General features: G+C 42.1%; 1 protein-coding gene across 4 annotated transcripts in view; it reads left to right on the forward strand.

The window, feature by feature from the left end:
- Positions 1–21669, forward strand: part of LOC112254451 (ankyrin repeat and SAM domain-containing protein 1A) — a 44744-nt gene extending 23075 nt beyond the window's left edge. Inside the window, exons 1-12 of one of the 4 annotated variants that reach the window (XM_024427051.2) lie at positions 541–1815; positions 7972–8070; positions 8381–8527; positions 8835–8951; positions 9892–10065; positions 11794–11931; positions 12191–12262; positions 12361–12447; positions 12651–12788; positions 13262–13444; positions 17916–18013; positions 18884–20453. In XM_024427051.2, coding sequence (XP_024282819.1) covers positions 1336–1815; positions 7972–8070; positions 8381–8527; positions 8835–8951; positions 9892–10065; positions 11794–11931; positions 12191–12262; positions 12361–12447; positions 12651–12788; positions 13262–13444; positions 17916–18013; positions 18884–18917 — 1767 coding nt within the window. In that variant the 5' untranslated portion in view covers positions 541–1335 and the 3' untranslated portion in view covers positions 18918–20453. The other 3 variants (XM_024427050.2, XM_024427049.2, XM_024427052.2) reach the window with 3 other exon arrangements.
- Positions 21670–27818: the final 6149 nt, after the last annotated feature.

Raw genomic sequence — 27818 nt, forward strand, 5'->3', positions numbered from 1 at the left:
AGACTGTGAGGTAGAGAGAGAGGGAGGGGATTGATATAGTGAGAGTGTGAGCCAGAGAGAGGTAGAGGAAGGAACAGAGAGAGAGCTGATACGTGGAGCTGTACCCTGCTCTATTAGGCAACATACGGCAGCCCTGCAGTGCACTGAGACTATGTGAATGAGGGAATGTGATAGAGAGCAAGAAAGAGAGCAGAAGAGAGAGCAAGAGGGACAGGGTAAGAGAAATCTTGAGGAATTTGGGAAAGGGGATGAGCATCAAGACTGCCTGTTGTGCATGCAGGAAGGGCACGGTTGAGGCTGCTTTCTGGGCTCGTGAGTATCCAGCATCAGGACGTTGTGCCCTGTGAGGGAAGCAGTTTGGAGAGCGTGTGAGCCGAGAGCAGCTTCTTTGTGACAGTACGTGCATCAGACAGGGGATGCAGCAAACCTCTGCCCAGAGCACAGGGGCTTCTGGAGCTAGCTGTACCCACAGCGGGGGAGAGCCAGGTGGGTGGAGGGGGCTTATCGGATGGGGCGGGGGCAAACTGAACCAAGGTGGTCCTGTGGAAATCTCAGCCAAGAGTCAAGAGGCTCACCTGCGCTCTGTTGGAGCTGAGCTTGGATTTACTGGTGTGAGATATAAGAATGTTCTCTGAATGAGCCAGCCTCCAGAGGAGTGTCTATATGCTGGGAAGCACCAGGTTTACCACCAGGATCTCTGGGAACACCAAGGACATAGAGCCTCTTTTCACGGGCAAGCAGGTGGGCAGGCGGCTGGAGTTTTATCAATGGGCTGGTAATTGAATTCTGATTTGATTCCATCAGTTTTTCATCAACAGTCGGGAGCCACAAGGGAGACCTGAGTTTTGGTGTATGAGATCGGACTCTCATTCCGTTTGTGGAGTAAAATAATAATCCTATAGAGAATATCATGATCCAGATTACATTAATAGTTTACTTTATCATGGTTCTACCTTTATTCAATGAGCCACATCAGAGCTCTCAGACAGGTTGTCCACTAAAGCCATGGGACTGACACAGAGGTGACCAAGTGCTACAAAGTGTACTCTGGGAGCTGTAATTTACTGTGGTTTATCATACCTTAGTGGAATATAATCTGTTTTAAGGATTATGATGATGGTTTAACCAGGACAGAGGACACAATGTGGAGTGTGATATCCAGTAATACTGTATCATTTTTGTGTGGCATTGAAAGTTATTTTGTTTAGTGCTTTGTGTACTGGAAATATTGACACATTTTTAGGCATACGCAAAGTCACAAACACTTTTTTTGTAGTCAAGGATGTACCTACCAAAGGGATCAATTTTCATGTCAGTAATTAGCAAAAGATTTTTATGGAAGATGCCAGATTGGCTCAATTAATTGAACGTGGTGATCAATATTCAAAGGGTCTACATATCCAACTCTACCTCTACCCTTGCCTGACATTGACACTCACAGTAACGACAGTGGGTGTACAGTATATCACGGTGGGCTGGTTCCACCACTATATCTCCAGTGTAAGAGTAGCCGGGCCCCTCCTGCTCTGTGGGAGCTGCCCTCCCCCAGCCTGGACCCTGTCTCCTCTGCCCTGTTGGTGCTCCTGCACTCGGCTGTGCTGGCCGAGGATGATGTGGCAATGTCATGTCTCGTCCTCGGAGTGCCGCTGCTACCGGCTGAAGGGATTTTCCCTGCTGAAGCGCTTCCCTCTCTCGGCAGATGGGGCCTGCAGCAAAGCCCTGGACCAGCCCGTGGGAGAGTGGCTGGAGCATGTGGGGCTGCCACAGTACGAGAGCAAGCTGCTGCTTAATGGCTTCGACGACCTATGCTACATGGTGAGTCAACATGTCTAAGATATTTTCTACTTTCCATCTCCTTTTCTCCCTCTTCACTTTCTCTATCCATCTTATTCTCTCTCTCCCAGTTTCCATCTCCCTTCTATGGCACAACAAAACCTATTAACATGCCATCTCATTTACAGTAAAATCCCAGTCACGACCATTCCACCTATCTTGGTAGGCTGATTTATGTTCTATAACCTCAACCCCCATGCTGGCCCAGCCAGATAGCATACAGAGTATAGCTCACCCAATCATCAGCAGATACGACAAGTGGCTCTGTTGAGGCCACAGTATGGATATTACTTCAATGTCTGCTAACGTCAACTGCAATTCTATGAGATATATTGTGGCAAAGTTAAGATTCTTTTTTTTTCAGAGGCATGAATCATTTTTGATGTAGAGACTTCATGCTGTAGTGACTGTCTATTGTGATGTCATGGTCAAATTGTATACTGATTTTAAAAAATGACATTTTTGTAGTCCTGAAAAATCTTTAACTGATGCCACTTCAGCCAGAAAAACAGTTTTCAACCAGAAAGTTACATAATTATGACATCCCTTGTGCTTCTTACAGATGCAGGATCTTAATTTGATTACTCTTTTGTTGCGGAGTATGTTCCTGCTCAGCAGGAAATGCAAACATGTAGTGTATGAGGTTTAAAAAGCCATCTAAAGTTTGTAATTTACACAATTTACACAGATTTGATACCAACATTTTTTTTCAATCCCTACAAAAATGTCCATTCATTATAATCCACATAATAATTCACATTTCCTGTTGCTGCAGGATTTTTTATATTTTTTATTTCACCTTCATTTAACAAGGTAAGCTAGTTGAGAACAAGTTCTCATTTGCAACTGCGACCTGGCCAAGATAAAGCAAAGCAGTTTGACACATACAACACACAGAGTTACACATGGAATGAACAAAGCATAGAGTAATAAAAATAAATAATAAAAAAAGAAAATAAATAATAAAAAAAGAAAACAAAGTCTATATACTGTGAGTGCAAATAAGGTCAAATAAGGCAGTCAAGGCAATAAATAGGCCATAGTTGCGAAGTAATTACAATATGGCAATTAACACTGGAATGGTAGATGTGCAAAAGATGGATGTGCAAGTAGAGATGCTGTGGTGCAAAAGGTGCAAAATAAATAAATACAGTATGGGAATGAGGTAGATAGATGGGCTGTATACAGATGGGCTATGAACAGGTGCAGTGATCTGTGAGCTGCTCTGACAGCTGGTTCTTAAAGCTAGTGAGGGAGATGGGAATCTCCAGTTTCAGTGATTTTTGCAGTTCGTTCCAGTCAGTGGCAGCAGAGAACTGGAAGGAAAGGCGACCAAATGAGGATTTGGCTTTGGGGGTGACCAGTGAGATATACCTGCTGGAGCGTGTGCTATGAGTGGGTGCTGCTATGGTGACCAGGGAGCTGAGATAGGGTGGGGCTTTATCTAGCAGAGACCTGTAGATAACCTGTAGTCAGTGGGTTTGGCGACGAGTATGAAGCGAGGGCCAGCCAACAAGAGCGTACAGGTCGCAGTGGTGGGTAGTATATGGGGCTTTGGTGACAAAACGGATGGCACTGTGATAGACTGCATCCAGTTTGCTGAGTAGAGTGTTGGAGGCTATTTTATAGATGACATCGCCGAAGTCAAGGATCGGTAGGATAGTCAGTTTTACGAGGGTATGTTTGGCAGCATGAGTGAAGGAAGCTTTGTTGCAAAATACGAAGCCGATTCTAGATTTAATTTTTGATTGGAGATGCTTAATGTGAGTCTGGAAGGAGAGTTTACAGTCTAGCCAGACACCTAGGTATTTGTAGTTGTCCACATATTCTAAGTCAGGACCGTCCAGAGTAGTGATGCTGGATGGGTGGGCAGGTGCGGGGAGCGATCAGTGAAGAGCATGCATTTAGTTTTACTTGCATTTAAGAGCAGTTGGAGGCCACGGAAGGAGAGTTGTATGGCATTGAAGCTCACCTGGAGGTTAGTTAAAACAGTGTCCAAAGAAGGGCCAGAGGTATACAGAATGGTGTAGTCTGCTTAGAGGTAGATCAGAGAATCACCAGCAGCAAGAGCGACAGCATTGATGTATACAGAGAAAAGAGTCGGCCTGAGAATTGAACCCTGTGGCACCATAGAGACGACCAGAGGTTCGGACAACAGGCCCTCCGATTTCACACACTGAACTCTTTCTGAGAAGTAGTTGATGAATCAGGCAAGGCAGTAATTTGAGAAACCAAGGCTGTTGAGTCTACCAATAAGAAATATGATGATTGACAGAGTCGAAAGCCTTGGTCAGGTCAATGCCCAGGTCGATGAATACAGCTGCACCGTATTGTCTCTCATTGATGGCGGTTATGATATCATTTAGGACCTTGAGCGTGGCTGAGGTGCACCCATGACTAGCTCGGAAAACATATTGCATAGCGGAGAAGGTACGGTGGGATTCGAAATGGTCGGTGATCTGTTTGTTAACTTGGCATTAGAAGACCTTAGAAAGGCAGGGTAGGATAGATATAGTTCTGTAGCAGTTTGGGTCTAGAGTGTCTCCCCCTTTGAAGAGGGGGATGACCGCAGCAGCTTTCCAATATTTGGGGATGTCAGACGATACGAAAGAGAGGTTGAACAGGCTAGTAATAGGGGTTGCAACAATTTTGGCAGATACTTTTTAGAAAGAAAGGGTCCAGATTGTCTAGCCCGGCTGATTTATAGGGGTCCAGATTTTGCAACTCTTTCAGAACATCAGCTATCTGGATTTGGGTGAAGGAGAAATGGGGAGGCTTGGGCAAGTTGCTGTGGGGGGGGTAGGGCTGTTGACCGGGGTAGGGGTAGCCAGGCGGAAAGCATGGCCAGCTATAGAAAAATGCTTATTGAAATTCTCAATTATCGTGGATTTATCGGTGGTGACAGTGTTTCCTAGCCTCAGTTCAGTGGGCAGCTGGGATGAGGTGCTCTTATTCTCCATGGACTTTACAGTGTCCCAGATTTTTTTTGGAGTTTGTGCTACAGGATGCAAATTTCTGTTTGAAAAAGCTAGCATTTGCTTTCGTAACTGCCTGTGTATATTGGTTCCTAACTTCCCTGAAGAGTTTCATATCGCGGGGGCTATTCGATGCTAATGCAGTATGCCACAGGGTGTTTTTGTGCTGGTCAAAGGCAGTCATGTCTGGGGTAAACCAAGGGCTATATCTGTTCCTGGTTCTATGTTTTTTGATTGGGGCATGCTTATTTAAGATGGTGAGGAAATTACTTTTAAAGAGCAACTAGGCATCCTTTACTGATGAAAAGAGGTCAATATCCTTCCAGGATACCCAGGCCAGGTCGATTAGAAAGGCCTGCTCGCTGAAGTGTTCTAGGGAAAGTTTGACAGTGATGAGGGGTGGTCGTTTGACCGCAGACCCATTACGGACACAGGCAATGAGGCAGTGATAGCTGAGAACCAAGTTGAAGGCAGCAGAGGTGAATTTGGAGGGCAAGTTGGTTAGGATGATATCTATGAGGGTGCCCGTGTTTACGGATTTGGGGTTGTACCTGGTAGGTTCCTTGATAATTTGTGTGAGATTGAGGGAATCAAGCTTAGATTGTAGGATGACCGGGGTGTTAAGCATGTCTCAGTTTAGGTCACCTAACAGCACGAGCTCTGAAGATAGATGGGGGGAAATCAATTCACATATGGTGTCCAGGGCACAGTTGGGGGCAGAAGGTGGTCTATAGCAAGCGGCAACGGTGAGAGACTTGTTTCTGGAAAGCTGGATTTTTAAAAGTAGAAGCTCAAATTGTTTGGGAACAGACCTGGATAGTATGACAGAACTTTGCAGGCTATCTATGCAGTAGATTGCAACTCTGCCCCCTTTGGCAGTTCTATCTTTTCGGAAAAATTTATAGTAAGGGATCGAAATTTCTGGGATTTTTGTGGCCTTCCTAAGCCAGGATTCAGACATGGCTAGGACATCCGGGTTCGCAGAGTATACTAAAGCAGTGAATAAAACAAATTTAGGGAGGAAGCTTCTAATCTTAACATGCATGAAACCAAGGCTTTTACGGTTACAGAAGTCAACAAATGAGAGCACCTGGGGAATGGGAGTTGAGCTAGGCACTCCAAGGCCTGGATTAACCTCTACATCACCAGAGGAACAGAGGAGGAGTAGGATAAGTGTACGGCTAACGGCTATAAGAACTGGTCGTCTAGTACATTCGGAACAGAGAGTAAAAGAGAGAAAAATTTTCGGGGACCGTAAGGCCTACTCTAAGAACTACTGGCTATAAACCATACAAAAGAACCGGAGAATCTCTTTAATAAGGTAATAATAGGATGAGGATAATGGGTCATTAGCATTGTGATGTTAATGTTAATCTCTTGACTAATGTGTATGAGATGTAGAAGCACCAAGCAGATAATTGATGAGCTCCCTGCAGGACATATTACCCTCAGATACTTACAAGGACTTGTAGGTGGTGTCTGAAAAGGTCAGAGCAGTCAGAGAGATGTTGTAAAGGTTCAGTGGTGTCCTATTGAACTGTCTGTCTGCCAAATTCTTTGTATCACTGCAGAGCTGATGTGTTAATTATTTTATTTACTTGGTGGGCTGATTCTGGATCAGGAGAGGTGTTGTGCTGGGTTTTGCCCTGAATCGTTTTTGTGAATAGTTGACATACTCTGTGAGATATTGTTCAACCCTATCATCAAATTAATTTATAAATCACATAGAAATACAATATCATGAAGCCATGAGGAGCAAATGTAATGGTGACTGTGCCAGAGATGCACATTAGTTGGTGAACAACTGACCTGAAAGATGCAAATATAAAGATGTCATCTTCATTAATAAAATAGGAGAGAAATCAAATCTTCTCTCTCTTTTTTATACTAAAGCTCAGTGGGGAAAATCTGAATGGCCCATTTTCCTGCTGACCCCAAAGGCAAGGGTGTCATAGTCTCTCGTATGGCCTGTCGTATTTCCCTTATGGGGCTTTTGGTGCTTTTTACATCAAAAATCATAAAATACATATATTTTTAGAGCCTCCTCATTTCATGACACCTTCCTCCTTTGTGATGAAGTAGACTGTAGACTGTATGTATCGCAGTTATGTAATAAGCAGTTATAGATATGGATAAAAATAGATATTCATTACTTAATCATATTTTCCTGATGAAGTATAAATGACAAGCTCCCATGGGACCTCCTGGAACATCCAACAATCACTTTAGTTGAAATATCTATTTCAGGCTATTCCTGAAGTCAGTCACTGCATTAGTTTGATCCTTGTTCTAGTGATAATCAGTGTGTAATTTCCTACTGTCAAACCTTGTGACTGTAACTGCTGCATTGTGCTCCAGAAACAAGCAGTGATGCCATATTTAGAAAAGACTAGCTCCATTTGAACATTCTTGGCCAGGAAGAATCAATCTGCGGCAGTCCACTGGGAAAATGCTGAGCTACACATTTTTAAGGGTCTCCTTGTATCTTTATTCCCCCCCTATAAACCTGAATTAGATGACGAAGCTTGTGCCTCTTATGGAGAACTACGTAAAACAAATGGTGCACATTTATTGTTGTCAATCATTAAGGAAAATGGGAAATGTTAAGTTGACTTTATTGTATTCACAATTATATGCAGTGAAATCCTCATTCCTTGTCTCCAACACCACAGCTGTTTTCATACACACACACACACACACACACACACACACACACACACAGGTGCGTAGTCCTAAACATTTCCCTCATAGCAAATGTAATGTTACATTGCAGCTCAGATGTAAAAGCTGCTGCAGTTTTGATTGCTTTTCCCTTGGTGGTTTTTCATTAAAATAGATTGATTACCTTTGGCATGCACAATTTATTTGACTCCAATGTCCTCCAATTCTTGTTTGTCTGACATAAATAAGTGTGTGTGTGTGTGTGCTTTTACTTGTGTGTTCATTTGTGTTTGTGTATGTGTGTGTCTGTGTGTGTGTATTATTGATTGCATATAGGGACCTATAAAGTGTAGGATATGTTGTAATGTCTATGTTAATAGTTATCTTAATTAAGGGATTTATACGTGTTTCGGTATACTGTTGAGTTTGGGAAGTGTCTGCAGTTTGTGGTACTTATGTAATTAACTTATGCGTGTGCATGCGTGCGTTGATGCTTTTGTAGGGCAGTAACGTGATGGAGGACACGGATCTTAGAGATATGGGAATCACTGACCCTGGCCACAGAAAGAAGATCATCCGTGCAGCACGCAGCTTGCCCAAGGTACAGTAGTTATCATCAGTCCAGGGCACTGCCTGCAACCTTGTGCCGGGTTGACCATTCATCCCTATCTAAGAAGCCACCGTACATCAAGGTGTCAAGGAGTGTGCATTATCTATGTTTGTGCACAGTATTTTCAATCATGATAATGTATTGTAATGTATCTTTGATCTAGTCTGCAGCTATGTTTGGCAATAGCAATCATGTGAACAAGCCTTTTTACATTGTGTACGGTTTTAAAATCTTGAAAGAAATTGTGAAATCCTGCTTTTATTTGAATGTAATTTGATCTCCTTTCTGTCCCTCTTTGTAGGTGAAAGCCCTGGGCTGTGATGGCAGCACCTCTCTGTCCACCTGGTTGGATGTGCTAGGCCTCCAGGAGTACCTGCCTAACTTCCTGTCCAGTGGCTACCGTACCTTGGACTGTGTGAAGAATCTATGGGAGCTGGAGATTGTCAATGTGAGGCCAATGTTTTGTTAGTGAATTATGTAGTGCCTCAGGGAAGAGACAGCACTGTGCTGAGCTTAAGGCAAAACAGATTTGAGCTGAATAATTGAGGAGAGTCCATTCTGTCTGCTTGTCGAGTGCCAGCATAGGTGTCAGACTCACTATATACAGTCAGTGTGAGTGTATAATGTGTATTTCCATTCATATTTGTTGGTTTGTACTTGTTTGTCAATATTAGTGTCTGTGTTGTTCATATGAACGTAGTCCTATGTACGGTCTAGTAGTTACCATTGTGTCTTATCTGTGCACGTCTCTGCAGGTGTTGAAAATCAGCCTTCTCGGCCACAGGAAGAGAATCATAGCGTCTCTGGCAGAGCGGCCCTATGAGGAGGCCCCGACCAAATCGCAGATCTCTCACCGTCTCTCACAGATCAGGGTTAGTAAGAGTAATCAGTGTCTTACATTTGAACAATAATCCCAGCTAGCACATTTGGTTCCTTGGAAGTTGTGGGAACATACGTTTTTGGTTTCCCACTGGATCTGGAAACAAAGCTGAAGTACTGAAATTCCCACAGAAGAATGTTGTTTCTTAATGTTCTCTGGACTATATTTAAACATTCCCAATGTCAAACCAGTTGGAGAACATTCCTAGAACATTACCAACATTTTAATTGAAGCTACAAGATGTAACTTTTTGGGCGACCCGACAATATCCATATCGAAATGTGAGTTATAGATCTGTCATTCTCAATGAAAGCAAGTTTAAAAATGAGTAGATATGTTCTATGTGCACTATCTCTCTGCCTCCTGTTTTTTAGTTTCGTTTTTTGTGTCTGCTACTTTAGGTTTTGTACACCAGCTTAAAACAGCTGAAAGTACAATATTTTTGGTTATGGATATATCACAGCACTTTAGATGGTATAGTGAGAAAATGATTGAACTATTTTCTCACTATGTTTGTCACATAAACTGAAATTAGGCAAATTATTAGAATTTTAGCAACCATAAAATGTTGGAGCGATTAAATGTAACCATGTTTGAACTTTTAGGAAACGTTATGTTAATGAAATACCAAGAAAATATATATTTTTTGTCAAGCTCCTTAAATGTGCTAAGAATGTTTAAAAGCCAAGCAACTATCCTGCACCATTCTCAGAAAGTTGTGGGAAGGTAGTATGCAAAATAACCATAGAACAATCAAGCTCTAAGAAACATATGGTTCTTAGAATATTATGTGCTAGCTGGGATCTCATTTGTACTGTATGCCATTACATAATGCTCTAATATCTTATTGAAATCTGTATTGTGTCACTATGTTTTCTTATCTTTCACATCCAATCAGTCATCAATATGATCAATCAATATGTACGTGGCAGTTTCAGGACCTGTTGTCCCAGACAGGGACCTCTCCTCTGAGTCAGATGGACCCTTCCACCAGTCGCTCCATGGACATGCTCCTGCCCTTGGGGGAGGGAGGCAGGAGGAGGAGAGCCATGGACCAGGACTGTAGCGTGTCCCTGCGCTCCTACAGCGAGAGACCCCGCTCCCACGTTAGTCCTCCTGCCAAAACACTGTCTTTACCTGTACCTCATGAAGTAACAGAAATACAGTATGTGTCTCTGTGGTGTGCTTGGATTAATCATGTTATAAAGAGAGCTATCTGCTGCTGGGGTGATCTGAAACAGAAGCTGTTATGTGTTTAAAAACCTCTTGAAACTAGCAATCCCGGATCCGGGATCGTAATCATAGCCTCAAATGAATTAGCATAACGCAGCAGACATAAATACCCCTAGAAACTTTTCCTATTCGTGAAAATCGCAAATGAAATGAATGAAATATATTCAAACACAAGCTTAGCCTTTTGTTAACAACACTGTCATCTCAGATTTTCAAAATATGCGTTACAGCCAACGCTAGACAAGCATTTGTGTAAGTTTATCATGGCATAATGCTATGCTAGGCTCTGCTGGCAACAGGCAACATTTTCACGAAAATAAGAAAAGCAACCAAATTAAATAATTTACCTTTGAAGAACTTCAGATGCTTTCTCTCAAGAGACTCCCAGTTAGATAGCAAATGTTCTTTTTTTTCCCAAAATATTATTTTTGTAGGCGAAATAGCTCCCGTTTGTTCATCATGCTTGGCTGAGAAATCGACCGGAAAATGCTACCACTACAACGCCAAACTTTTTTCAAAATTAGCTCCATAATATCGACAGAAACACGGCAAACGTTGTTTAGGATCCATCCTCAATGTGGTTTTAACATATATATACGATAATATATCCGTCGAGGCAATTGGTTTCTCATAAGAAGCGATTGGAAAAATGGCTACCTCAGTATTTTACGCAAGATTTTCTGCGGGAGACACCATGTGACCACTTGCTATATATGGTCCCTTACGACTATTCTTCAATGGAAATGTGTAAAAAAGATGTCACAATGCTGTAGACACCTTGGGGAATACGTGGAAAACGTAAGCTCATTCGTAGCTCATTCACAGCCATATAAGGAATCATTGGCATGAGGCGGTTTAAAAAAATGCGGCACTTCCTGGTTGGATTTTTATCTGGGTTTCGCCTGTAACATCAGTTCTGTGGCACTCACAGACAATATCTTTGCAGTTTTGGAAACGTCAGAGTGTTTTCTATCCAAAGCTGTCAATTATATGCATAGTCAAACATCTTTTCATGACAAAATATCTTGTTTAAAACGGGAACGTTTTTCATCCAAAAAATTGAATAGCGCCCCCTAATGCTTAACTGGTTTTTAACAGATTATTGAAGTCATTCCATGCTTGTATTAAATATGCACTGAGTATATAACACATTAAGAACACCTGCTCTTTCCATGACATACACTGACCAGGTGAATCCAGGTGAAAGCTATGATCCCAGTGTAGATAAAGGGGAGGAGACGGGTTAAAGAATGATTTTTAAGCCTTGAGACATTTGAGACATGGATAGTGCATGTGTGCCATTCAGAGGGTGAATGGACAAGACAAAACATGTGAGTGCCTTTGAACGGGGTATGGTAGTAGGTACCATGTGCACCAGTTTGTGTTAAGAGCTGCAAAGCTGCTGGGTTTTTCACACTCAACAGTTTCCTTTGTGTATCAAGAATGGTCCACCATCCAAAGGACATCCAGACAACTTTTGATCAGTCAAAGTGTTACAGCATCTTTTTAGTTTTAGAATCCTGTAATATTTTGTGACTAAATGTTCTGCCATAAAATCTTTGTAAAGTACAGCATCAATCCATGTCTATCTGTCTTTCTAGGACAGGCAGAGTGACCGACAAAGGGAACCCCGTTTGACCCTCCGGCCGCCGAGCCAGTCTGCCACGTACACCACGGTCTCTGCTTGGCATCACCAGCCTGAGAAACTTATCTTAGAGTCTTGCGGGTATGAGGCCAGTGTAAGTCATGTCAATGGTCAATCTCCTGTCGTGTTGTGTCAATGGAAGTCCCCTTGAATCTCAGCCACTAGAAAAGTCCTCAATCCGTGTTTGATAATCGCTTGATGTTTCAAGAATTGATAGTTCCCACTGGGCACAAATGGTTGAATCAACGTTGTTTCCACGTCATTTCTTTGAACCAACTTGGAATATACTTTGAATTGACATCTGTACCCACTGAGTTCAGCGATAATAGCCTGTTTTGTTGCTTATTTTCCAGTATATGGGATCAATGATTATCAGGGATCTAAGGGGGATTGAGTCCACTCAAGAAGCCTGTGCTAAAATTAGGGTAAGTCTGACTGCCATACTACAGATCAATACTCAATCACTCTATTCTAGCACTCCGTCTTAATATGGATCCCCTCACCATTTTCTTTCTCCTTGTAGAAGTCAAAGGACCATTCAAAAAAGGGTCCTGTTGTCATCCTCTCCATCACTTATAAAGGGGTCAAGTTCATTGATGCCGCCACTAAGGTAATGGGAGCCTGTTGGCAATGAGAAATGCATGATGAGCTCAACTGCATTATTTTTCTCTCTCGCGTTCTCATATTATTTCCCCTACAATAAAGATAGCACTGTTGGTTCGGATGAAGTCAGTAAGTCAGTGGTTGTTACTGGTCGATGGTTTTGTTCCTGTTGCTCCTCAGTTCCAACCTATTCTTTTATCCTCTCACCAGTCAATAGTAGCCGAGCATGAGATCAGGAACATCTCCTGTGCGGCCCAGGACCCCGATGACCTCTGCACCTTCGCCTACATCACCAAGGACAGTAAGAGTGGCCACCACTTCTGCCATGTCTTCAGCACTGTGGAAGTGGTGAGGAACACAATGATGACACCAGCCCAAACCCCTCAATCAATCATTCCATAAGGCTATGCCAAAATACAATCACCCATTTCCCACCTTCTAAAGTACTCTGATTTGTATTAATTTGTTTCTAAATGCCATATCATATCATAAAAAAATCTTGAAAGGAAAAACTTGATTGACAAAACTGCATGCAGTTTCTTGATTAATTAAATTGCCTTAATGTCTTGATTAAGGTAATGCACCTGCTGTCATGGAAGTAACATAATATCTTGATTAGTCTATTTTATAAGCCATGTGCCAAACATTCCTGGCAGATGACACAGCTACATCTTGATTATCTAATTAAATACTCGATTAACTTAGTTCCACTGCTATGATTGACAACGCAATGATAAAAATGCAGATTGTGCCTCATTCAAAGTAGCTGTCAGTCACTACTGCAACTGTCTCTTCATTCTTTACTCTCTCCCTCCGTACAGACTCAGACTTATGAGATCATCCTGACACTGGGACAGGCATTTGAGGTGGCCTATCAGCTGGCTCTCCAGACCAAGGCCAGGCAGTATGTCCCAGTCCCCCCACCGTCTCTGGGGTCAGAGGTCATTGAGACCAAATCCAGCCGGCCCACGTCACAACAATGGAGCAGCATGAGGAGATCAACAGTGAGTACCACACACTGAGCATAAACAAAAAATTGACATGTAGCTGTGTGTGTGTTTCTAAATGATATGCATACTGTGTTTGGGTATACAGTATGTACAGGTAACTGTCAAAATAAAGGAAACACCAACATAAAATGTCTTAATAGGGTGTTGGGCCACCACGATCCAGCAGAACTGCTTTAATGGTTCTTGGCAAAGATTCTACAAGTGTCTGGAACTGTATTGGAGGGATACGACACCATTCTTCCACAAGAAATTCCATAATTTGGTGTTTTGTTGATGGTGGTGGAAAACGCTGTCTCAGGCACCGCTCCAGAATCTCCCATATGTGTTCAATTGGATTGAGATCTGGTAACTGAGATATGCACACACACACACACGCACACACACACACACACACACACACACACACACACACACACACACACACACACACACTTTAAACACCTTATGCCCTTTTAAGAACTCTTTCAAAGTCACTGTGATCTCTTCTTCCAGCCATGGTAGCCAAAATAATGGGCAACAGGACTTTTTTATACATGACACTAAGCATGATGGGATGTTAATTGCCTAAATATCTCAGGAACCACACCTGTGTGGAAGCATCTGCTTTCAATATACTTTATATCCCTCATTTACTCAAGGGTTTTCTTTATTTTTTTCAGTTACGTATGTATGTGTACATGCGTAGGCATGTATGCATAAATATGCACAATCAGATAACACACAGTCCTCGTGAGCAAATGTTCCTCCAGATTTTAAACCACTGATCACACTATAAAAAAGGAAGATTTATAGTGCGATGAAAGTGATGACTCATTACTTTGCTACCAATCTCACCTCCCCAACTCTGAGTCACTCAGATCGGAGTAGATTTTCCTGCAGCAATACAGTATGCGAAACTTGATGAGTGAATAGTCTTATTTTTTGCTAACAGGCAGGATATAATATAATCTGTAAATAGAGAGAGAGAGGGAGAACTGTGCGTCTCTCTGCTGGTCAACCGGCCCCTCCACTGATTCCCAGGATATTGATTGAGAATGTTACATAAATGTTTACGTATGCCCTGGGCCATTTATGGATGTATTGGCCTTTCAGAACCCTGAATAATGAACACTCAGTGATCACAGTCACCTGAGAAAGCTGGACCGTCTGGACCGAGCATGCACACTGCTCAACATATTTATGCGTCTTCGCAAATCACTATGCTTTATTATCTGCTTTAAACATAATATATTATGAGGTAATCAGTTCGCTGCATAATGTACAGGGTTGGCAGTGTTTATCTACTTTTAGGCAGTGGAATTCTAGGAACATCTAGAACAAGACAACTCCATTTGAAGCTTTTAATGTAGATTAATTTCACAATTGTGAGATGACCTGTCATTTTTTTCGATGTACTTTCATTCTTGCCAGGTATGCACTATTTTGGTCCGATGTACACTACCGTTCAAAAGTTTGGGGTAACTTAGAAATGTCCTTGTTTTTGAAAGAATAGCAATTTTTTTGTCCATTAAATTAACATCAAATTGATTAGAAATACAGTGTAGACATTCTTAATGTTCTAAATGACTATTGTAGCTGGAAACTGCAGATTTTTTATGGAATATCTACATAGGCGCACAGAGACCCAAGAGGCTCACTCTTGTGTTCCAATGGCACGTTGTGTTAGCTAATCCAAGTTTATCATTTTAAAAGGCTAATTGATCATTAGAAAACCCTTTTGCAATTATGTTAGAACAGCTGAAAACTGTTCTGATTAAAGAAGCAATAAAACTGGCCTTCTTTAGACTAGTTGAGTATCTGGATCATCAGCATTTGTGGGTTCGATTACAGGCTCAAAATGGCCAGAAACAAATAACTTTCTTCTGAAACCCGTCAGTCTATTATTGTTCTGAGAAATGAAGGCTATTCCATGCGAGAAATTGCCAAGAAACTAAAGATCTCGCAAAACGCTGTGTACTACTCCCATCACAGAACAGCGCAAACTGGCGCTAACCAGAATAAAAAGAGGAGTGGGAGGCCCAGGTGCACAACTGAGCAAGAGGACATGTACATTAGAGTGTCTAGTTTAAGAAACAGACGCCTCACAAGTTATCAACTGCCAGCTTCATTAAATAGATTCTGCAAAACACCAGTCTCAACGCCAACAGTGAAGAGGCGACTCTGGCCTTCTAGGCGGAGTTACAAAGAAAAAAACATATCTCAGACTGGCCAATCAAAAGAAAAAATTAAGATGGAAAAAATAACACACATACTGGACAGAGGAACTCTGCCTAGAAGGCCAGCTAATGGAGTCGCCTCTTCACTGTTGACGTTGTTAGCAGTTGATGTTATTCTTCAATAACACAAACTACAAAGCAAATCAAGGGGAGAAAAACATGTTTATTTGATAAGGACAAATCATAGATGTTATGCTGGGAGGTAGATGTTCAGTCTCCCCTGTCCTCAGCTTTTCTCCACATAACAAAGGAACAGGATGCCATTTACAACCCCCCACCCTAGCCTGGGGTTGACCAATTAGAAGTCCTTGCAGTACAACTGGGCCAATGGCCAAATAACCAGTATCCTGCTCCAGACTCAATGTACAGAACGTAGCACACGTAGCTCTGAGTTCAGGAGTGACATTCCACAGATTCTAACCAGCTGTTGAACTGAAACCCAACTCGTACTTACAATTCTCTATTGAGCATTAATACTCTAGTTTTTAGTCCTCTCGCCCTCTGCATTGTGTATTTATCTTCAAATAATTCTTGTAAAGTTGAGACTGGTGTTTTGCGGGTACTTTTTAATGATGCTGCCAGTTGAGGACTTGTGAGGCGTCTGTTTCTCAAACTAGACATCCTAATGTACTTGTCCTCTTGCTCAGTTGTGCACCGGGGCCTCCCACTCTCTCTATTCTGGTTAGAGACCATTTGCTCTGTTCTGTGAAGGGAGTAGTACACAGCGTTGTACGAGATCTTCAATTTCTTGGCAATTTCCCGCATGGAATAGCCTTCAATTCTCAGAACAAGAATAGACTGACGAGTTTGAGAAGAAAGTTATTTGTTTCTGGCCATTTTGAGCCTGTAATCGAACCCACAAATGCTGATGATCCAGATTCTGAACTAGTCTAAAGAAGTCATAAATCACTGTGCAGTTGATCACTTTGTACTGTGCTGTACTGGCTGTGTCTAGATATGGGAGGAGCCTTGCTATTACAGTCCAGTCTAGTTGACAGATGTGATAAAGCCCTGCTATGCCAGCTGCTGTCAAGTATACATTTTTTTCTGTGATAAATATTTATAACATTATTTGTCTACACCTAATAGGTTGTGATAAATTACCTAGATTATTCACTTTTTATATCTTCCACTACTATGGTCAGTTCAGTGCCACTATAAATGCTCTGTCTTTCTATTTCCCTGTTTAACATTTCTTTGTTCTTGTCTTCTTGGTCCTCCTGTTTCCCAGTGTGCCCCTCTGCTAGAATGCCGCTGCTGTTACTGTCACACGTGTACTACCCACCGCCCCTCCTTCCTCCCGTTGCACTCTGTTAGCCCTGGAGTCCAGGTCCTGCTCTCTCCTCCTTTCCGCTATCCTTCATCATCCATCTGCTAACCTACCTTACGTGCCTCTAACTCTCTCATCATTCCATGTCCACTTTTTGGTTTGCTTCCAGGCACTTCATCTAGCCACACAATATTTGCCCTTTTGATATGGCATAGCCTACACTGAATTTCTGCCACATTCTCATAGTCATTCCATTTGAGCTGATAAGAAGCTCCTTCTCATTATTCTTGCCTGAGGATAAGTAGGCTATACCTTAGCTTAGACTTAATCATCTATGGAAGATTCATGGCTTTGCAGTTCTGCTGCTAATGATCTAGTGCTTTAATTGCATAGCTGTGTGATCAGTATAAATAGCAACATGCTTGAGGTGGCCTATTGAGTGTTAATCCTCCTATATCACTAAGCTTTTGCATTCTGATGAGTCTTATATTGGACAGCTATAATTGAATGATGGCCTTGTACACCTGAGTCTTTCATTGCCACAATGTTCTTAATTTGGGGTGTATCAGTGGTGTTTCATGTAATTAGATATACAGGACTACTAATTGAAATTAATTTATTCACATGGAACAGCTATAACATGTGTGTATGGCTGCTCATGTGTTAACAGAGACTTTTGTTTGGGTGAGAGCATGTTATGAGCGCATGTTTGGATCCTTATGGTGTTATCACGTTTTCACTTTATTTAAAACCCAGATTAAGAGACAGATGGGACTGTGTGTGGTCTGTTAGGTCTCCAGCAGCCTGTTTTGCTATCAGACATCTCCATGTTGTGGATTGAGCCCTGGTGTCTGTGATTCTAATATCACTGGACTGTGCCTTTAATCCACTTGCACGTTGGCTGAGGACTTGAGTGTGCAATGGCCTCCACCACTCCTGCAGTCTTACGCCCGTCTCTCGTCCCCCCTCCCCCCGGCAGATTGACCCTCTGGAGATGGACGCAGACATGCAATCCCTGGGCAGCGCCACCTGGCTCTTCAACCAGAGAGACTCCAACAAGCGCCCTGTCAGCACCAAGTACGAGACCACCATATTCTGAGGCTGGATCCCCTGCACCGACCTCACCCTATCCTAGCACCCAGTTTGCCCCCTGACCTCCACCGCCCTCTCTCTCTGTCTCATGAGCCCTGTGCCTTCTCACTGTGATGGTAGCATCCCTATGGGCTGCCCCTTCTCCTCTGCCCTGCTCTGACCTACACAAACCTTGCACTGCTCTGACATCACACATCCCTGCAGCCCTCTCTCCTGTCCTGTTCTCACCCCTAGGCAGCCCGTTACCCTACTCCTCCTGACACTGCTGCAGCCGCTGATGGGGCCCCTTGACTTGTGGATGGACCTGGTGTGAACCTACAATGGCCCTGTTCTCTCAACCAAACTGCCTCCTCCTCCTCCTCCCCCCAACTACTCATCTGCATCCACCCCTATTACGTTTATCATCATTGAAGAGATTGTGGCTTTTTTGTCCTCTTCCTGTCATGCTATTCTTTTTCCAAGTGACTCCCTTCAGTCGAAACAACCCTGACTTTTTTTTCTGTTGAGCTACCTGTTGCATTTTTACCTGCCAGTAACATGATTTGCATTGGCTGTACTGCCAATGTGAACAAGAAAATTGCAAACCTTCATAAGTTCCTCTTTTTATCTAATACCAAAGGAGTACTGCTCTTGGGCTATTATCCACAGAGTTTTGGTCCCATGCAGAGTGGAATAAAGAACATTATCATGTCCCAAACTCAGCCTATCCTTCCCAAACAACCTCCTCAGTCATAAACAATATTTTATCCCCTTCCCAAAGGGATTAACAATTTCTCATCTTTTTAATGTGTTTATTTTTGTATTTCACTTTTTCCCACTCAGACAAGTTTAATATTTTTCTTTCCCTATCTGTAGCTTGTCCTGTCTTACCAGGCATCTACCACTGTGAGGCACTGTGAGGAGACATATCTAGCCTGGGATGCATGAAGGACAGAAAATCTATAAGACAAAAAACAATCAACAAACTTTTTTCTATGCATTTTTAATCGTACAATGATGGATCGTCAAGGAATCTTCCTTTTCCATGTATAATGGATCAAAAACTGAACCTCAATGTCCTGTGTGATTCTGTACACAAATGGACAGGACAACTCTTCCATCACTCTGCCAAGAACAGTAGTAGCCTTACTTCAATCTGGCAATCTATCAGTTTAAATCTAAACGTAATCAATTGAGCATCCTTGCCACCATCACACATTCTCCACACTTGCTGACTGCTGCACGCATCTTTCGTGGTTTAAAATACTTACAACACTTTTGAGTTGACAACACATGAACACTTTGGCTGAGCTGCAGTGAAGGTGTTGTAATGGTACAGGTTTGTCTAGATAATAATGTATATGATGCTCTGTAGCTCCACAGTGTGCATGGTGCCTCACCAGTCATTTTATTACCAAGAGAGACTGTTCGGCTCATCAGAGAACACTGTGTTAAAACATGGCACTATCCCCTTTAAAACCTTTCGTTTGTTTTGAAAATGATACGGTATGTATTTTGTTTAACAATTATTAATAAGGAATGCTTTTAAAAATAACTGGGATTCCTGAAATGTATTTACTGAGAGAAACCCAGGGAAACCGTAGCAACACCACAATGTATTGCCATAGTAAAATAATGCAAATACAAATTCATGACAAGTTGCCAAAACACCTCATGAAGGTACATTTGATGGCAATAATTTAATTTGCCAATTCATTGTGAAAGGTATAAGATATTCCCAATAACATCGCTTAAATCTTTTTATATGAGGCAAGGCAGGTTGTGTTGCTGGACTCCTGATGCCACTGATTCAGCATGAGGTCAAATGTGTCACTAGAAAATGAACAACAGTGCCAAGGATTCAGGCTTACTCATAGTTTGAACTTTAAAATTGAGGGATCTAAATGTAATTAGATATGGTTTTATTATGCAAATTTGCTTTGGGTTGAAAATATATTTGAAACTGCATTCTTGTTTTTCCTTTCACTGTGTCTAATACTGCAGGTCTACAGGAGCTATCTGTTGGTATTATCTACTTGTGTTTTGCTCAACCTATTTTGTGTGCTGTGTTGCCTTGTGTTGTGTCCTCCTGTGAGGATGGCCTGTTCTGTCTCTGTCCACTGTCCTCATTCTGTGTCCCCTGCTGCAGGATATGTTATGCTTAGCCTCTCTCCAAATGGCACAGGATGGCTGACTGGAGAATGAGTGTTAAGACTTGACAGTCTCTGTGTGGTACTGTAGCTGTGTCTCATCGTTGTTCTGTTCTGACTGATACTGTAGCTACCACTGATGCATGTGGCAGTATTTGTGTTTCGTCCTCTGATGCACTTGGCCCATTGAGGTGTACATATGTAGCAGTGTCTGTTTAGTTTTTTCATATAATTTGCCTTTTTGTTTTACTTTATCCATTATTATAACACAAATACAGCACCCCATCTCATTTACATTCTCCAGCATTGTCATTTCTCGTGCACTAAGTATGTTCCTCCCTGTTATGTGTTGAAATCATGAAGACACATTCAACCTGCTCTGGTTTGGGTGCATATAAATGCCTTACATTTTAGAGAGCAGAAGCTATTTTAAGCAGACACACTGTGGTGGCATGATTTGGCTGTGCATGTTTCTGTCTTTTTTAACACCAGTGTTTTCCTTGTGTAGCTCACTCCAGCATTCAAGTTTCCGGACACCAAGCTGTGAGTTGAAGTGGAGCAGCCAATGTGAGTGTCTGCGTGTGTGTAGACTAGAGACAGAGAGACTAACAGAGACACAAGCAGCGGGTCTAGGAGTGACTGTTTGATAAGGTCTGCTGCCTTCTACAACCTCACCTGAATACAAAGTAACAGATAAAGGATAACCTTACACTAGCTGTCTGTCTCAACTGGGCATGGCAAGGCCTGTCTCTCACTCCTATCTCGAGAAAGTTCAGTCTGAAATCTCCTCCCTGGCCTCACACTGACTGTCTTTACCTCCACTCCTTACTTCAAGTAGGTACTGTAATCTGCAGAGTATAGACAATTAATGTTGGGCCAGCAATGACAATTTTTATTGATTTAGGTCTATTTGAGAAAATCATGTTGTTACTGTAAGGATCTAGGAGAGTCAACGCAAGAGTACATTCATCAAATGTAGCACTACTGTACCAGCATAATAATGCTATGCCCATGTATTTGTGGACAGAGTATAGTTTGTCAACGATTATGTGATGTTTATTTATTCCAATTAAAAGCAAAATATACCTGAAATTAAATAGTACAATGGAAAATGTTATTCTTAAGGTATTTGATTTTGTCTTGAGGCATATTCCTTGCATGAGAGTTTGACGGAGCTGGCAGACAATATATTCTATGAGAGTTAATTGCATCTCTTCGTCACAAAGACTAGCCCAGGGACTGGCAGAGGAGTGTACAAAGTTATATTCCCTGACTAGCAGACATTTAGAACAGAAAATCTGATGGAAATAAACTGATGCATTTTTTAAATGCATTATTATTTTCATATGGCTAACTAAGGTAGGCTAAAATACATTATTCAATGGAGAAACAAATGTTTCAAATTAGGGAGAAAATGCAACTTACAAACTCTGTACCCTTGAAAAAACCTGGAAGCTTCTACACGCAAAAAAAGAAATGCCCTCTCACTGTCAACTGTGTTTAATTTCAGCAAACTTAACATGTGTAAATATTTGTATGAACATGACAAGATTCAACAACTGAAATAGAAACTGAACAGGTTCCACAGACATGTTACTAACAGAAATTGAATAATGTTTCCCTGAACAAAGGGAGGGAGGGGGGGTCAGAATCAAAAGTAACAGTCAGTATCTAGTGTGGCCACCAGCCACCAAGTACTGCAGTGCATCTCCTCATGGACTGCACCAGATTTGCCAGTTCTTGGTGTGAGATGTTACCCCATTCTTCCACCAAGGCACCTGCAAGTTCCCAGACATTTCTGGGGGGAATGGCCCTAGCCCTCACCCTCCGATCCAACAGGTCCCAGTCATGCTCAATGGGATTGAGATCCGGGCTCTTCGCTGGCCATGGCAGAACAGTGACATTCCTGTCAGGAAATCACACACAGAATGAGCAGTATGACTGGTGGCATTGTCATGCTGGAGGGTCATGTCAGGATGAGCCTGCAGGAAGGGTACCACATGAGGGAGGAGGATGTCTTCCTTGTAATGCACAGCGTTGAGATTGCCTGCATTGACAACAAGCTCAGTCCGATGATGCTGTGACACACTGCCCGAGACCATGACAGACCCTCCACCTCCAATCGATCCCACTCCAGAGTACAGGCCTTGGTGTAACGCTAATTCCTTCAACGATAAACGTGAATCCAACCATCACTCCTGGTGAGACAAAACCGCGACTCGTCAGTGAAGAGCACTTCATGCCAGTCATGTCTGGTCCAGCGACAGTGGGTTTGTGCCCATAGGCTACGTTGTTGCCGGTGATGTCTGGTGAGGACCTGCCTTTCAACAGGCCTACAAGCCCTCCGTCCAGCCTCTCTCAGCCTATTGCGGACAGTCTGAGCACTGATCTGCAGTCTTCATGCCTCCTTGCAGCATGCCTAAGGCACGTTCACGCAGATGAGCAGGAACCCTGGGCATCTTTCTTTTGGTGTTTTTCAGAGTCAGTAGAAAGGCCTCTTTAGTGTTCTAAGTTTTCATAACTGTGACCTTAATTGCCTACCATCTGTAAGCTGTTAGTGTCTTAACAACCTTTCCACAGGTGCATGTTCATTAATTGTTTATGGTTCATTGAACAAGCATGGAAAACCGTGTTTAAACCTTTTACAATGAAGATCTGTGAAGTTATGTGGATTTTTACGAATTATCTTTGAAAGACAGGGTCCTGAAAAAGGGAAGTTTCTTTTTTTGCTGAGTTTAGCTTCTACAGGCTGTAGTGTCTGTTATTTAGTTAAACGTGTGAGATCTTAGCATGGTAATGTGGTCTAAATCACGTACTGGTAAGTAAAGGGTGTACATCAGCAGATTCTGGGATTTTCAAAGACGGTCATACTACAATATGTATGTAGTGCATTTCAGAAGGGTTGATGCGCTAGGCTAAGGCCTCTGATAATAAAGTTGGCTATATGATAATAATGTTTACCTCTGTAATAAGATGTCAATTGCATGCTGTATTCCATCAGGCTGGGAGGCACCCTTTATTATTTGTTATGAGCATTGATGGCATAATATACTGAACAAAAATATAAACGCAACATGTAAAGTGTTAGTCCCATGTTTCATGAGCTGATCCCAGAAAGAAGAAGATCCCAGAATCGGTCCATTCGCACGAAAAGCTTATTTATCTCAATTCTATTAATGTAAAACGTTTTTTTTTACCCCCTTTTTCTCCCCAATTTTGATCTTGTCTCATCCCTGCAAGGATGGACGCGGGAGAGGCGAAGGTCGAGTCACGTGTCCTCCAAAACATGACCAGCCAAACCACGCTTCTTAACACCCACTCGCTTAACCCGGAAGCCAGCTGCACCAATTTGTCTGCGGAAACACCTTTACAAGTGACAACCGAAGTCAGCCTGCAGGCTCCCGGCCTGCTACAAGGAGTCGCTAAAGTGTGATGAGCCAAGTAAAGCCCCCCCGGCCGGAAGACACTTGGCAAATTGTGCGCCGCCCTATGGGACTCCTGGTCGGTTGTGACACAGCTGGGATCGAACCCCAGGCTGTCATGACACCGCAACACTGTGATGTAGTACCTTAGACCGCTGCGCCACTCGGGAGGCTTCACATTTTTTACACAAATGTGTTAACTTCCCTGTTAGTTAGCATTTCTCCTTTGCCAAGATAATCCATCCACCTGACAGGTGTGGCATATCAAGAAGCTGATTAAACAGCATGATCATTACACAGGTGCACCATGTGCTGGGGACAATAAAAGGCTACTCTAAAATGTGCAATTTTGTCACTCAACACAATGCCACAGATGTCTCAAGTTGAGGGAGTGTGCAATTGGCATCTTGAATGTGTCCACTACGAGCTGTTGCCAGAGAATTGAATGTTCATTTCTGTACCATAAGCCACCTCCAATGTCGTTTTAGAGAATTTGGAAGAACATTTAACCGGCCTCACCACCGCAGACAAAGTGTAACCACGCCAGCCTAGGACCTCCACATCCAGCTTCTTCGTCTGAGATCGAGTGGGTGGCTGATCGTCTGAGATCAGCCACCCAGACAGCTGATGAAACTATGGGTTTGCACAACCGAAGAATTTGTGCACAAACTGTCACTGTATCAGGGATGCTCATCTGCGTGCTCATAGTCCTCACCAGGTTCTTGGCCTGACTGCAGTTTGGCATCGTAACCGACTTCAGTGGACAAATGCTCACCTTTGATGGCCAACGGCATGGTGGAGAATTGTGCATTTCACAGATGAATCCCAGTTTCAACTGTACAGATGACAGACAGTGTGTATGGTGTCGTGTGGGCAAGCGGTTTGCTGATGTCAACACTGTGAACAGAGTGCTCCTTGGTTGCAGTGGGGTTATGGCATGTGCACGCATAAGCTACGGACAATGAAAATAATTGCACAGAGATACCGTGACGAGATCCTGAGGCCCATTGTAGTGCCATTCATCGACTGCCATCACCTCATGTTTCAGCATGATAATGCACAGCCCCATGTCACAAATATCTGTACACAATTCCTGGAAGCTGAAAATGTCCCAGTTCTTCCATGGCCTGCAAATTCACCAGCCATGTCACCCATTGAGCACGTTTGGGATGCTCTGGATTGACGTGTGCGACAGCATGTTCCAATTCCCACCCATATCCAGCAAATCCCACCCATATCATTATATGAACGCATGTTGTGTTTATATTTTTGTTCCGCGTAATAATACATTATTGACCAAGATTATATGGCCTTATTCGGACACTTTTATACTTCAGAAGTTCTTTATCCTTTCTATGCCAGGATAGCGGCATAGAAAGGGGTTCCGCTAGCGGAACCCCTCGACAACATTCCGCTGAAAAGGCAGTGAGTGAAATTCAAAAATATTTTTTAGAAATATGTAACTTTCACACATTAACAAGTCCAATACAGCAAATGAAAGATAAACATCTTGTTAATCTACCCATGGTGTCCGATTTAAAAAATGCTTTACAGTGAAAACACAACATATTAGGTCATAGCCAAGTCAAAAGAACACACAGCCATTTTTCCAGCCAAAGATAGGAGTCACAAAAAGCAGAAATATAGATAAAATGAATCACTAACCTTTGATGATCTTCATCAGATGACACTCATAGGACATCATGTTTCACAATACATGTATGTTTTGTTCGATAATGTGCATAAATACGCATAATAAACATTGATAAAAGATACAACTGTTATTCACAGAATTAAAGATAGACTTCTCCTTAATAATGCAACCTGTGTCAGATTTCATAAAAACTTTACGGAAAAAGCATAATCTGAGAACGGTGCTCAGAGCCCAATCCAGCCAGAGAAATATCCACCATTTTGGAGTCAACAGAAGTTAGAAATAACACCATAAATATTCACTTACCTTTGAGGATCTTCATCAGAAGCCACTCCCAGGAATCCCAGTTCGACAATGAATGACTGATTTGTTTCATAAAGTCTATAATTTATGTCCAAATAGCCACTTGTTGTTAGCGTGTTCAGCCCAGTAATCCATCTTCAAATCAAAATCAAATTTATTTATATTGCCCTTCGTACATCAGCTGATATCTCAAAGTGCTGCAAATTCACCAGACATGTCACCCATGTCATCTTCATGAGGCGCAGGCACTTCGTCCAGAGAAAAACTCGAAATATTCCATTACAGTCCTTTAGAAACATGTCAAATGATGTATTGAATCAATCTTTAGTATGTTTTTAACATAAAACATCAATAATGTTCCAACCTGAGAATTCCTATGTCTGAAGAAAAGCACTGGAATGAGAGGTAACTCTGTCGGGAGTGCGCGTCATGAGACCAAGGCACTCTGCCAGACCACTGGTTTGTTAAAAATGTTTGAAATATCCAATAAATGTCGTTCCACTTCATGATTGTGTCCCACTTGTTGTTGATTCTTCACAAAAAAATACAGTTTTATATCTTTATGTTTGAAGCCTGAAATGTGGCAAAAGGTCGCAAAGTTCAAGGGGGCCGAATACTTTCGCAAGGCACTGTAAGTGTGTATATACAGTTGTAGTCAGAAGATTACATACACTTAGGTTTTTCAACCAATACACACATTTCTTGTTAACAAACGATAGTTTTGGCAAGTCTGTTAGGACATCTACTTTGTGCACGACACAAGTAATTTTTCCAACAATTGTTTACAGACAGATTCTTTCACTTATAAATCATTATATCACAATTCCAGTGGGTCAGAAGTTTACATACACTAATTTGACTGTGCCTCTAAACAGCTTGGAAAATTCCAGAAAATTATGTCATGGCTTTAGAAGCTTCTGATAGGCTAATTGGAGTCTGGTTAGACTGTAAACTCTCCTTCCAGACTCACATTAAACATCTCCAATCAAAATTTTACATCTAGAATCGGTTTCCTATTTCGCAACAAAGCATCCTTCACTCATGCTGCCAAACATACCCTCGTAAAACTGACCATCCTACCGATCCACGAGTTTGGCTATGTCACAGGGTGGCAGCATCATGTTGTGGGGGTGCATTGCTGCAGGAGGGACTGGTGCACTTCAAAATTGATGGCAAAATGATGTGGATATATTGAAGCAACATCTCAAAGACATCAGTCAGGAAGTTAAAGCTTGGTTGCAAATGGGTCTTCCAAATGAAAATGACTCCAAGCATACTTTCAAAGTTGTGGCAAAATGGCTTAAGGACAACAAAGTCAAGGTATTGAAGTGGTCATAACAAAGCCCTGATCTCAATCCTATAGAAAATTTGTGGGCAGAACTGAAAAAGTGTGTGTGAGCAAGGAGGCCTACAAACCTGACTCTGTTACACCAGCTCTGTCAAGAGTAATGGGCCAAAATTCACCCAACTTATTGTGGGAAGCTTGTGGAAGGCTACCCAAAACGTGTGATCGAAGTTAAACAATTTAAATGGAATGCTTCCAAATACTAATTGAGTGTATGTAAACTTCTGACCCACTGGGACTGCGATTAAATAAATAAAATATTGAATAAATAATTATTCTGACACTTCACATTCTTAAAATAAAGTGGTGATCCTAACTGACCTAAGACCGGAATTTTTACTAGGATTAAATGTCAGGAATTGTGAAAAACTGAGTTTAAATGTATTTGCCTAAGGTGTATGTAAACTTCCAACATCAACTGTACAGTCGTGGCCAAAAGTTTTGAGAATGACACAAATATTAATTTACACAAAGTTTGCTGCTTCACTGTCTTTAGATATTTTTGTCAGATGTTACTATGGAACACTGAAGTATAATTACAAGCATTCCATACGTGTCAAAGGCTTTTATTGACAATTACATGAAGTTGATGCAAAGAGTCAATATTTGCAGTGTTGACCCTTCTTTTTCAAAACCTCCGAAATCCATCCTGGCATGCTGTAAATAAACTTCTGGGTCACATCCTGAATGATGGCAGCCCATTCTTGCATAATCAATGCTTGGAGTTTGTCACAATTTGTGGGTTTTTGTTTGGGATTAAGGTCTGGGGAGTTCCCTGGCCATGGACCCAAAATATCGATGTTTTGTTCCTCGAGCCACTTAGTTTGCCTTATGACAAGGTGCTCCATCATGCTGGAAAAGGTATTTTGTGTCACCAAACTGTTTCTGGATGGTTGGGAGAGGTTGCTCTCTGAGGATGTGTTGGTACCATTCTTTA

This window comes from Oncorhynchus tshawytscha, linkage group LG07 (genome assembly GCF_018296145.1).
Source record: "Oncorhynchus tshawytscha isolate Ot180627B linkage group LG07, Otsh_v2.0, whole genome shotgun sequence".
NCBI lineage: Eukaryota > Metazoa > Chordata > Actinopteri > Salmoniformes > Salmonidae > Oncorhynchus > Oncorhynchus tshawytscha.